This window comes from Drosophila obscura, unplaced genomic scaffold (genome assembly GCF_018151105.1).
Source record: "Drosophila obscura isolate BZ-5 IFL unplaced genomic scaffold, ASM1815110v1 contig_200, whole genome shotgun sequence".
NCBI classification, from domain to species: Eukaryota; Metazoa; Arthropoda; class Insecta; order Diptera; family Drosophilidae; genus Drosophila; species Drosophila obscura.
In genome coordinates, this window is record NW_024542791.1 from 741,205 (window position 1) to 753,972 (window position 12,768).

At 42.8% G+C, this 12,768-nt stretch overlaps 2 protein-coding genes across 2 annotated transcripts; both read right to left on the reverse strand.

Moving 5' to 3' along the window:
* Nucleotides 1-4,170: 4,170 nt before the first annotated feature.
* LOC121403781 lies at nt 4,171-5,686 on the reverse strand. Its single transcript, XM_041593825.1, has 3 exons — nt 4,980-5,686; nt 4,312-4,913; nt 4,171-4,175 (listed from the first exon to the last, which is right to left on the reverse strand). The coding sequence occupies exons 1-3, from the start codon at nt 5,666-5,668 to the stop codon at nt 4,171-4,173; spliced, it is 1,296 nt and encodes a 431-aa protein (XP_041449759.1). The 5' UTR covers nt 5,669-5,686.
* A 29-nt stretch (nt 5,687-5,715) lies between these two features.
* On the reverse strand, nt 5,716-7,539 carry LOC111073037. The gene is made up of 3 exons (XM_041593793.1): nt 7,417-7,539; nt 6,351-7,332; nt 5,716-6,284 (listed from the first exon to the last, which is right to left on the reverse strand). Exons 2-3 carry the CDS (start codon nt 6,808-6,810, stop codon nt 6,148-6,150), a joined length of 597 nt encoding a protein of 198 aa, XP_041449727.1. The 5' UTR covers nt 6,811-7,332; nt 7,417-7,539; the 3' UTR covers nt 5,716-6,147.
* Between the last annotated feature and the right edge of the window lie 5,229 nt (nt 7,540-12,768).

Consider the following 12,768-nt stretch of genomic DNA (forward strand, 5'->3'; position numbering starts at 1 on the left):
AGGTATTGTACTTAAATAAACAAAAAATCATCACCAAAATTAAGAACAGACATTCAAGATGTATCCCCGAGTTGTCTTCATCTAAGCGAAGTGCGTCCCTGGCGCTGTCTCGTCCCGCATTTGGCTGTCAGGCAACGTGGCAGGGATTCATCCGGCAGGCAGGAACCCTTTGAATGACACAGCCTGTAGGCATAAAATTATGTGCGCAATGCTAAAATTTTAATTCCAAATTTGATTCCCAACTCCAGCAGCTCCAACTCAGCCTGTGCTCGGTCTCCATCTCTTTTTGTTTTTCCTCCGAGGAGCAGGGCCACAATTTTCTTAATTTTCGCTGGATAAGTTTGCCGGAGCGTGTCGCATTCGGAAACCGCTTGCTTAAGGGAGGGGAAGGGTGGCCGTGGAGGCGCTATCGCGACAAAGACATCTCGGGGAAGGAAACATTTTTTGGCTTATGCCAAAATTACATCAAAAAGCGCTGCCGGAATGTAGGCAGACGTGGGCTCAGGCTCGAATGGGAAAAGTGGCAAAAGGATGGTGCTGGAGATGGAGGCGGACTGCAGGAATGGGATGGAATGCCTGGGCGTTGCCGACTTCGAAGGAGGTTTGTGTGAGGAAATGTCAGGATTCTTGTACGAAACTTCCCGGATAAAGATGGAAAAGGAAAGAACGCGTACGGCTACGGCTACGGCTATGGGTGCATGTTCGGGTGCGGGGAGGGAGTGATTGCTATCTTCATAATGACTTTGAAGTGTCAAACAATTTTCGAGAATTATCAACGCCGTTCGTTTCGTCTTTTGGCAAAGGTGAAAATTAAAATGGGACTTTTTGTTTAACTGAAACTTGATGGGCCCAACGGGTAGGCAGACAGAAGATATAATTATAATTTAATTGAAATGAAATTGTCGCTTAACTCAAGTGGGGATGGATGGTCGTTGAGGGAGGATGGCCCCTTGGATGGCCCCTTGGCTGGCAAAATAAGATTAAATCGCATCGAAATTCGAGACGGAAAACTTTGAATACCAAACACCCAATAAGTTCTCATCATTTTTCCACATTAATCTTAATTTCTGAAAATTACTATGGAGTGGAATCCATGGACAGGTGGATTAAAAAGGCATAGAGAAAAACTCTTCTACACACTTGTACTTCAAAATCGTAGTAAGGGCTCAGAGCATGCTCACCCTTGTCCTTTAAAATGGCCGCAGGCCCAACTGAAAAGTTAGAATAAGTGAGTCAATAAAGGAACAGGCCATCTTGTGCCGACAAGGACACAAACTATTTGCACACCAATTTAATATGCGGCACAGGCAGGTCGGGCAGGCCGGCCGGTTGATGGAGCTCGGATGGTCAGCTGTCGAAGTGGACACCATGAAGTTGCACAAACGCAGGGGGGGGGGGGCCACAACAGCACCGTCCACAGGGCTGCCATAAACCCATGAAAGAGAAAACAAAAAGTGAAGTAGGCATTTCTACATCTTTCGACTATTGGTTACCCGCTACTCAGAAGTGACACACACTTCTGTATCCTCAACTGGCCCAAGCAGAAGATAAACATAGCAGATTAATAAACTCCGATCGAGTACATGCGTGTATCGGCATCTACACGAACATAGCATACCCTTGGTCTGTACGATTAAAAGGGGTAGAAAAACGGATAAGTTTTGCCCAGGTTCGAACAATGTCCATGGAAAATCAATTTAATTTTTACTCATGTTCATGGCATGGCATGGCCATGGCCCTTCAAGGAGTTTGGTGGAATGGAAGCGCGGGGGGACTGCCCGAGGTGGAAATTTCACTTAAGTCACTTTGAACTTTCGTAAGATGCCATCAAAGTTAGCTCCAAAGTTACTGGTCAGTTGATTTTTCTGCCCCCAAGGGAGGGACCATTACGCCCGATATTTACATTTTACCCAAACCCAACACCAGGGGAAACCTTTCCTCGAACACGATCTGAAACATCGTTGAACAGACGCAAAACTTTCAGTCAATTTTTGAAGCATTTTTCTTTTTACTTATTTTTAGTTACAGGTGTGACAGGTCCTGTCACTATTGTGTATAGAAGGAAGCAAAATTCAATTAATATTTAACCAAATATATTAAATGAAATTAGATAGAAATTTTAAGATTAAATCAACAAATATTTCAACGCTGCTAACTAGCAAATAAACAAACAAACAGGTTTATCATCACCAGACAGAGTATCCCAAGGATAAGTTTTATTCAAGGCGACTTTTCTTCCAAGGGGATTAAATTATGTAAAATATATTTCCAGCTTCCCAGCATATTCTCTTTTGAGTGCCCAAAATTCGTGAGTCTTGCCCAGTGCCATAACAAAAAACAAAATGGCTTGCTTGCACGAGTAGTGTGTGGAACACGAAGATGAAATTGGAAAATCCGAACAAGAACAGGGACAAAATGAAGAGGGGCGAATGGACTTGGGGAGGCAGTGGGAAGGGTGTGGCACTTACATGACATGACAATAACTTTGACTTGACCACTCGACCGTTTCTCATATCTGGCCATCCATTCGAGGACCCCAGTCGCCCAGTCGCCCTCCCCCTATCCTGTCTCCTTGTTTGTTTGTGCTGTAGTCTTGTCGGCAGACGCAGGGTCAGATGGTCAGAGGGCTGACGGACACACAGCCAGAGAGACAGATGGTACAGGTACACACACATACAATATGTGCTGTGTATGTGCTGCGAGTCGTACAAGTCCGTCGTAATGCTCTTTTTTGGCTCTGATGCGATGCTTGAACAAAGAGAAATATTTATGCGTCGACCAACTTGACCAACTATCTGACTCCACTACCACGACCATTGCCTGCGGACGACTACGACGACGACGACGACGACGACGACCTACGGTACTCCAAAGCCAGAAATTCCCAATTCAAATCCAATTCGAAATCAAAGCTCCGCCAAAGAAGTGTCTCCCTGGACAGGGACAGGGACAGGGACAGAGAGGGTTGAGGCTGAGGTTGAGTCGTCCGGCGTGTTCTCAATGCTGTGTGTTTATGATGAAAAATGTCCAAAATTACTTTTGCCAGGCTTCTTTCTGGTCCAGAGTACATTGGATTGCTGTATCTGTGCGATGTGCCTGTGTGCCTGTGTGCCTATGTGCCTGTGCCACAGAGCGTATGCTGTGGCAGACACATGATGACCTTTTTGGGTATGGCACGAAAGGGTCAGTCCGAGACAACTCGACTCGAGTTCCCCATTAATATTTAATAATGCGAGTTGTTGATTGAAACATTTAGAATTTTCTATTACACTACTTGCACCCTCCTTCCCTTCCTCCCTTCCTCCCACCCTCCCTCATTAGAATAAATATCCCATTTCGTCAGTCGGCTAAAAGGGAGCTGTGATTTTATTTGTATATCGGAAATTAAATTGGAATAATTCAGTGAGGGGATGTAATGCAGCTGGAAGAGTCTTCTATGCGTCTTCTGCTATGCATCCATGCATGTATCCATCCCACATCTATCCATTCTCATTTATTTGGCATTAATGTTCCATTTTCAGTCCAGAAGGATTTGTTCAGTATCTTCCCCTTTGGACAATCAAATACAATTTATCGATGCCCGTCATCTCAGTGATCTGAAAACAAGAAAGCACAAATTGATGCATTTCTATCTATCCTGCGGGATATACGTTTCGCTTACCTCGTGTTGTAATGCAACATAATTTCGTATCTCCAATGGACCTTCAGTTGAGGGATCCCTCACTGATTTCAGAATGTCCAGTGTATTTTTTAGGAAGTCATCGGAGACGACTTTCATTCCCAAATCAATAGTCTTAAGCTTTCGACATTCTCGAATCATGTCAAGCAGATGCCCAGAAATATTTACAAGTCCATTTCTCGGAGTGATTTCCAGTCTCTCGAGATTAGTCATGTTAGCCAAGAGGGAGAACCTTTCTTCGTCTCTGAAGCCACACTTTAGTCTTGTGATTGAATCAACCTGCACGAGGTGACGAGCCTCTTCAAGGTCGATAAAAGTGCGCTCTACAACCAAGTTATTTAATTTGGTTGATTCCTTCATTGAAAAAGCCCGGAAGAGACCTGCTAGAGAACCCCTTTCGGGAATACAGGATATTATCAGATCTTCGAGGTGCAAAGACTCGGCCAAACCCTCAATGCCCTGGGTATCTTTGATTGGGAGCTTCAAGGACTTCAGTCTCGGAATTCGAAGAACAAAGTTTATTGCGGTAGCTAATTCCTGACCGAATGGCGGTCCATCGATAATTAATTTCTGGATATTTGATTCGCCAGAAGATGCAAAAGCAGTGAGCAGATCAACCAGAGAGGCTTCACCTTCCCTAGTTGTTATGCCCAGATGCTCGATGCAGTTTCGCTGTGACAGTACATCCAGGCCCTCTGTGCTGCAGAACGCGCACTCGAGTCCCTTCAAGGAACCTATAGCTGACACTTCGGTCACCTCTTGGGGGGTGAGACTTTCGCCCCTTACAGCCAGATGTACCAGTGTGGGGCACTTGCTGGCGGCAAGACTCCCAAGAAGGTTCTTCAGGGAGCCCGCTCGATGGGAACCAACAACCAGCACTGCCAGATGGGGAAGATGAGCCAGCTGTTCTATTTCTATATCCTGAACATGGGATACACTGCAGACGAGGGTTCGGAGGGACTTCATTCGACTCACTTCCCTCAGCTCTTCATTGCTCATTTCATAGCGCCTGTCCACTCTCAGTTCCTGCAGAGTCTCGCCTTGACACGCGGCCAGCTGGCCCAAGAAATCGCGCATGGAGCCATATTCGAAGACTCCAGCAATAAAAACCTTCCGCAAATTCTGCAGGCCTGCTAGGGGATTCAGTCCAATGCCGTTGGCTAAGCGATCCCCTAAAGAGACATTTAATGGAGAAACAGTCAGTTTCCCAGTGGACTGATCGAACGTGATTTTCCTAGGGGATAAATGGAGAGAAAAACAGTTTAAGCTTTTGCGATCGATTTAAGAGTTAATTACAAACCTGCCACCGATTCTTTTTTCAAAAACTTTGAAATCGCTCAAATGGATTAAATGCCAAAAGCTTCGCACATCGGAGAGTTGCCCTGTGAAACTCGTCCACGTAGTAATTTTGGCCAATTCCATGGTATCACCAAAGTCGAGCGAGCCCTTGTCTATGGACAGACTCTGTAGATAGTGAGTAGTTCTGGTCGCTAGGGCGGCAAAGAGATCTCTCAGTGAACCAGCAGCAAGGCACCCTGTTATTTCCAAATGGTTTAGAGGTCTTAGACAGGCTAATGCTTCCATCAGAAGGTTATTTCGATAATACAAATTTATTGCCACGAGCAGTTTATTTGTTTCCCGATCAAACGATATGCAGCCGCCGTTGATCTGTATATCAATTTTATCTCGGCAAGCCTCCAGCATTCCGACGAGCATAAAAGACGATTTTATGTCGACACGACTTGGCCGGTTCATGAATACATTGCTTATATGAATTGTAGCTAACCTTGGGCAAGACTTTATAACTTCAAGGACCATGGGCGATATATTGCCTAGCACTTCAGCGACAGTCAAGTGCAGCTCTTCAAGTTCGGTTAGTTCAGACAGAAGCTGAATGTCCAGAGGATCATAGAACTGACATTCCAAAGTTCGCAAAGATCGCCCGCAAAGGCGGGCCAATTCCATCGACTCCCTGGGATCGATCCTCATGTTTAATATATGAAACTTTTGTAGTGTCTGCGGCTCCTTCGAGGCCAGAGCAGACAGGAGGCCCCAGAGGGATCCTGGGTATGATGGCGCAGATGTAATAGTCAATTCCTCGAGCTCCGGTAGCTCCGCCAGGAGCTCAGCGTTTTGTGTTTCGACAAATCCACACGTCAACCTCTTCAGTGATACGATTTCAGATACCGAAGTAAAGCCTGGCAGAGTCGAAAGTGGACTGTAGTCTGAGGTGTTTGCATTCTGGTCTCTCAAATCAAGTGTAAGATTTCCACATGTTTCGTATGATATTGACGAATTGTCTAGCTCAATCCTCGTTTTCCCCTTTGACTCCACTATAATTCTCAGAACTTGCTCGCATAATGTCCTAGAGTCGTGTTTGGACAGTATCTTCAAGTGGTTGAGTTCGGTCAGTTGGGACACGAGCCCAATGCTCTGCGGATCGTCAAATCCACACTCCACTGCCTCGTCTATGTACAATCTGTCGAGGACTTTGCTCTGAGTGCAGGCCAATCCCTCCAGCAGGGGCTGAAGAGTGCCCTTCTCGTGCAGCCTTCTCGGAGTTCCTCGAGGCTTCTAATTCCTCCCAGACCTTTTAGGGTGTAGCCTGAAATAAACAAATGTTCCATGTTAAATATGTATGCCCCTAGACCTAGACATATAATGCTCTCACCCGACACATCAATGTGTAACTCTTTCAGGTTTGTCTTGTTTTTGAGTTGATCTATCACGGTGTCAAATGCGTCCATGTAATCTCTGTGGAATGATTCGGGAGCGTAACACAATTCGACATCGGTTGCGGGTGCGTCCCTGATGGCCTGGCTGAGGGAGCTCCAATAGGTTTCCTTGTACTTTGCTAACTCATTCTTCAACCGGGTATGCACCTCTTCAAAGTCGATGTTAATATCTAAATATCTGAATATTATGTACTTCTCAAGACTGTTATATAGTTTCGTATTCCAGTCACGGAGCAGCGCGGCAAACGGCTTGCAACAAGCGGCAAAGCTAATGAGATCGGCATACTTGATTTCCTCGAGTTCAGCTGGTCTTCCGCTCTCGCAGTTCTCTTTTATGTGCATAAATATTTCAAAGAAGCTGTAACTTGCCAAATCAAAGATGCTCACTTGGTCCATTTTTGTTATTTAATGGCAGCGTTTTATTGTGCACAAGTGCGGATTTTACAAAACAAATTGTTGTTGCTTTTGCGTGCATTCGCTTGTCGGTATTTATATATTTTTATTCGCTGGAAGAGCTTTTGCTTCGATCACGCACTAGTGATTCATACACAAGAACGAACAGTTTCCCCTCTAACATTATTATTTATTTGTTAATAGTATCAAATGACCTCATCATTTCTTAATAATTACACTTCAATGAACAGTTTTAAATAAATAAACAAATAAATAAATAATTAAATAATTCGTTCAATGTACGCGACGCATTGGATCTTCAACGCCTTCTCGACTGTGACTGACTGCAGTGTGGCTTATCTGCTCCCAACACGAGCAGCTGCTGGCAGTTGGCTGATAAAAGCTTTTTATAATTTTTTTTTTCTCTCATGGAAAGAACCTCTCCGTCTGTATAGTTAGCTAATCTTCCTCTCTCTTTGCAGTACAAACTAATGGGTTAGGTTATTTTGCTGGTATTTTTAATACCTTTTGTTGGATGGGGAGCAGAGAACAATTGAAGTATAATTGAAGCAATAAGTAGAAGAAATTCTACTTGCATAGTTTACATACATGAAGTAGCCTGTGTTGGCTCTGCTTTCTAATGTTGGTGTGACGGCTCTCTGGAATCGCTGCGACCAGTCTAATTGAATTTTAACGGCTGTCATTTCTCTTTTATTCAACTCTTAATATCCAGAATAGAACTGATATAGAACCGATTGGGATCCTCCAAAGAATGTAAGCACCATTCGTCGTACCATTCCAATCAAATAATTCGACATTTTAATGTATTTTCGTATCAAAATATATTTAAAATTAGTATCAAAATAAGTTCCCTTGGTGTGAGCTCAGAGCTAACGAGTATATAAAGTTTCAAATCAAATCTCAATGCCGAGTCCCGAAGCCCAGCCCCGAAGCCCAGTCCCGAATATTCAAAGACACTGCCGACCCCGACGACGCCAAAGACCCCGCTCTTGGTTCTTGGCAACCAGCCAATGCCGTGGAAATATGTGAACCTGTAGGATTCATACAAGTATTGTATTTTGAGAGAGATCAACATATTGGGTTGATAATACGAACCTGCAGTTTCTATAGTGTATTTTGTATGCCATTGAATGTGCCCCCATTTAATCGCCGAATTCTAATTTTGAATATTCCAAAGTGTGCCACTCGTACCTGCTGGATTGTTGAGCGTATTACTTGTACCACGTACCAAGTAAGTACATACATATGTACATATGTATGTATATTTATTCTACTCACTTCTCGCTTGTTAATCGTTCCTGTAGCTTAGTGTAGCAGTCCTATTAGTCATTTCTGTCCTTTTAGTGTCCTTGGGGATTGATCACCCATTTTTTTTTATTTTTTACTTTTTTTAAAAAATAATCACTTTATGCTTAAATCTAATTGACAAAAAAAACCGAAATGAATATATTTCAAAATTTAGAATTTTGTGTTTACAGCTGGAGGTGCCGAACTATACTAATATTTTTCCAGCAGTCTCACACGATCCCAAATCTGACATATGGGGTTTGGTTGGGCATGGATTACTTGTTAAATGTTTTTTTTTTTGTTGGAAATACTCGATTGGAATATTTCCATCACCAAAGTAAGCACACTAAATTAAATATCTCCGAAATCCTGGTGTTTATATGGACATAAATAATATTTATACGGATATGAATACATACGAGTACATATGCTGATCAATATATTGATTCTGTATGCTTAAACCTTAAACGTTTTAATTTATCTTATTTTCTACGCTAAAATATCAATATTGAGTATAATTCTCAGAGTAGATTCAGTTATACATAGCCTGGAGTCTAGGAATCTTACTGATATCGATTTTGTGCACATCATTCTCGGATTACGTTCTCGGACACGAATGAAGCTTATAGCGGGGGATGGGAATTGAAATCCCGGTGTAACTTTTATTAAGGTCCCGTGGAGGAGCAGAGCAGAGCAAAGCCAACAGCAAACAGCAGGAAACCTTCCAATTGCAGTCACCCATCAGAAGGACATAACGATAATTAATAGAATTTGTTCAGGGAATACGTAATGAGGGCTCCTGTCCCTGGCATCGCCAGGCGGACACTGCCCCATGAATTCCTTCCAGGATATGCTCGAGGGTATGGGGCAATCAATGGAGAGCGAGGACAAGTTCTATTTTTATTATTTTTCGATTTGCAACGCATTCATTTGGATTTTGTTGTTTTATTATTAACATTTTCATCCGCTCTTCACCATTGGCATTTTCGCCCGTTTCCGTTTCGTTCTTTGCTTCGTTTTTCCCTCCGTTTTCCCCTATATTTATTTTTTTTATTTTCTCACAAACAAACTTGAATTTAAATGAGCAAAGTGAGGAGGGGGGAGTTGTGGGTCGGCACTGTAAGTGTAATAAAAATTAACATTAATTCAGGAACAAGAAAATGGACAAAAATGCATATGACACAGCAAGGAGAGAGAGAGAGAGAGAGAGCGAAAGAGAGTGTTGTGTTGTGGAATTTTAACAAGAAAAATATGTAAATTGTCTTGTAATAAAAATGTCCAGCCCTCCTCCTACCAGACTTATCTGCAAATATAAATTTTATGAAACATTCCCCTAAAAGAAAGAAAGAAAATCGCAGCAAAGGAATTAAAATGGGAAAGAAAAGAATGACAAAAAAACAAACGCAAGTGAGAAAAGAAGAAACAGCAAAGAAAACAAAGTAGCGCCCAAGGATGGGGAGAACAAGTTATATCCCTGCAGGACATTATTTTAAATACTAATCCGCATCAGTTTTCATTTGAGTCCCCTTCCACTGCTCCGCAAAGATTCGTGCCCCAGGACATTGCCCCCCATTCTCGTCCCTTCCTGCCCTGCCCTGCCCTGCCCGTCTGAGCTGCCATCTTGGTTTGGGCCCGGGCGTCGTTACATAAATTCAGATGTTATCCCAAATGCGCAGCATGCACGTTATTAAAATAACGTCAGGCAGCCCGCAGCGGCACAGGCGACAGTTGGAGCCCAACAAAATGAGGAAAATACCACACGTTCCGGCTGCTGCTTCAGCTCCTGGGCCAGCTTCTGATTCTGGCTATGGCTATGGCCAATGCACGTAGCGCCAATTTGGGCCGACACTCAAGGATCCCTGCCATACATCTTAACTGAAAAAGGAGTATTGTATCGATGACTATCTGAGTATTCAGGCATTTCTGCATTTGAAAAAAATAATTTAGAAATATAATAAATATAATAAAAAAAGTGACGGACTTTAATTCTCGGCGACTAATAAAATCTTTAAAATTAAATTAGGTGCTTTTTCTTGTGTAAAAAAAAGCATTAACCTGCCTCCGATTTATCACTCTAACATGTAAGACTAATCCTAATCTAAATCCATCCACTTCATTCTTTCCTTGTCGTGGCGATCCGTTACTTAAATCCGAATGGGCTTCTCCTCTTTGCTCAGTTCTTTTTTAATTCCACTGCTACGATCGTTGGAACTGTATAGCTTTGGTTCTTGAGTTCTGCACAGCAGGAGTGATGCTTGTGGCTGGTCATTTGTGGCAATGCATTTGCATTCTATGTATTTGTTTACGGGCCGGACATCGCCCCCACGCCCATTAGCAATCTTCTGGTTATTTCAGAGCGTGTTTTGTTACGCTGATAAAACAAAGCCCCAGAAATACCACGCCAGCCCCATCCCCCACGAACGGATGCAGACTGCGGACCGCGGGGGACCACCAATTTATTCCTTTGTTCCAACGTTGGCGCTCCCTAATCCAAATTGGTGGTCAGGCGCGGCTGCGTGTGGCGGGGGTGGCGGGGTTCCACCTGAATTAGCAGCCGATAATTGTTGGGCCATATTTTGGACGGAACCATTGGCCGAGGCAACGCGCAATAAATGCAACCAGTCCACAAAATGCGTGCTTTTTCCCCCTTATATTGCAGCCTGATGCTGAGGTTCCTGGGGAATCAAAGAACAATAGAATGGAAAACCTAGTCTCTGGATAGCTAATGGATAATGGATAGCTTATATATCTAAGGATCATACCTGAATGAAGAAATTAAAGCTAAGGAATAAAAGCATAAAATTTGCTTGGAATATTGCTGTGCCAAATATTGAATTTGGGTTTCAGATCAGTCGCAAATCGGGATGCTGGCCCTTCAGTATTGATTTAAATATTAGCAAAAAACAATTATTGTAAGAGCAGAATATATATATATTTAATATTTTCTTGAATTCGTTGTTTCTTTTAATGAGTAGAGCTCCAAGCTCCATTAACTGGCTACTGCCAGAGTCAAAAATGCGTTGCAAAGATCCGTTCCGGGCACCGAGGCTGGGTGTTGGGAAAATTCCTGGTAAGTATGCACGATTTAAGGGCTTACTCTTTTAATTACTTTCGAATAACAGACAAATACCAAGCGATCTCATTGTGCAACCTTTTTTTGTTTTTTGTTTTGTTTTGTGTATGGTTCGCCTTTGAGGAAGGAAACAAAGCGGACTGCCTGCAGAGGAACCCCACCTAGACCTAAAACCGGGCCTGAAGCCAACCCAAGCTCGAACCCAAGGCAGGCAAAAAGTAAATGAAAATGCAATTTTATTTATTGTTATGTACACATTTTTCCTTTTCTTTTTTTTTTGCTCAGTTCGCGTCGAGCTTATGTAAATTTATTTATTTTGCGTAATTTTTCTTGTTTTTACAGAAGAATAAATTTGCCTTGTTGGGCCGCCGACCCCACTCCTCTTGGAGAAAAAAAAATTTAATTAGAATAAAAAGAGCGAGGCAGCGGAACCAAAGGCAAACTGAGGGACAGCGCAAAGAAGAGAAAGAGAGAGAGAAAGCTGGGCACAAAATTAAAATGAAATGAGGAAAAGGACGAACAACAAAAAACAAACAAAAAATAGATGGAGAAAAGCCGAATGCGAAGTACACGGCCAAAGGAGGAGGAAGAATTTTCCGGCTTCACTTTGCTGTACATTTTGCTCCGTAATAAGGCAAAAGTTGTGCAATTTTCATGTGTAACTGACAGCCGACGCCAACATTTTGTAATGAGCCCTCGGCCAGGGGCCAGAACTGGCCAGTCCTCGCCCAGGAAGGGGCAAAGTGGAGCCAGTCGGTGGACAAAGGTTGGCACTTGGCTGCCATGTCGCGTTCGCGTTGTCCAACGCTCAGACTTTGACTTGAGGGTATTTGCCGCAGCAGCTCCTTTCCCGCACTCACTCGTAAATTATAAGCCATAAAATTGTAACTGAAAAACGAGCGAAATCTCCATACACAGACTGAAGGATACCCTCTATTCTGGCTCTAAATATATTTGGATATAAAATTGATCGAATTAGCTATGGATAAAGTTGCTTAAATATTAGAGAAATACTCGAGAAATGATCTAAGGGAAACCTAGCCACAGTTTTTATACGCTTCGAACCCTTTAACTTAATATATCCATATGTACTGTAGATATACCCTTATCTTCTAGGTGTATGGAGTATAATAAGGGGAATTCCTACCGAAAAAACTGGCACTAGGAGTGGCTTGGGCCTTGTCAGCAACCCGACTTAATTGCACACTTTGTTTATGACTTCATATGCCATATGAGAGGCTGCCATGTACCCTGTACCCAGCTATCCCCCCGTATATCCGCATCTGAACTCGCATCTGTCTGTCGCTCATATGATGTCGCTCAATTATGGCCAGCTTTACGTCCTTTAGTTTGAGTTAAAATTTAATTACATTGTATTATGGAATTTATATGACAAGCGCCAGCAGAGCACTCCAAACAGCACTGCCACACAGTTTGTCAGTTTGAGGGTTGACAGAGATGGAATGGGATTAATTATGATGTGTCCTAAGTTGCTCGCTCGGTTTAAATGAAATGTAATAATTTTCGTTGAAGGATTTTAATTTGGAATTTGAACATTGTGCACATAATAAATTTTATCG

What these genes read in the sequence shown, in the direction of transcription:
- LOC111073037 (XM_041593793.1), bottom strand. Translation starts at nt 6,810, where the DNA reads ATGGACCAAGTGAGCATCTTTGATTTGGCAAGTTACAGCTTCTTTGAA. An exon ending in GTTACACATTGATGTGTCGG is followed by an intron (nt 6,285 to 6,350) that starts GTGAGAGCATTA and finishes TGTTTATTTCAG; the next exon opens with GCTACACCCTAAAAGGTCTG.
- LOC121403781 (XM_041593825.1), bottom strand. Translation starts at nt 5,668, where the DNA reads ATGAGGATCGATCCCAGGGAGTCGATGGAATTGGCCCGCCTTTGCGGG. An exon ending in GAAAAAAGAATCGGTGGCAG is followed by an intron (nt 4,914 to 4,979) that starts GTTTGTAATTAA and finishes TTTATCCCCTAG; the next exon opens with GAAAATCACGTTCGATCAGT.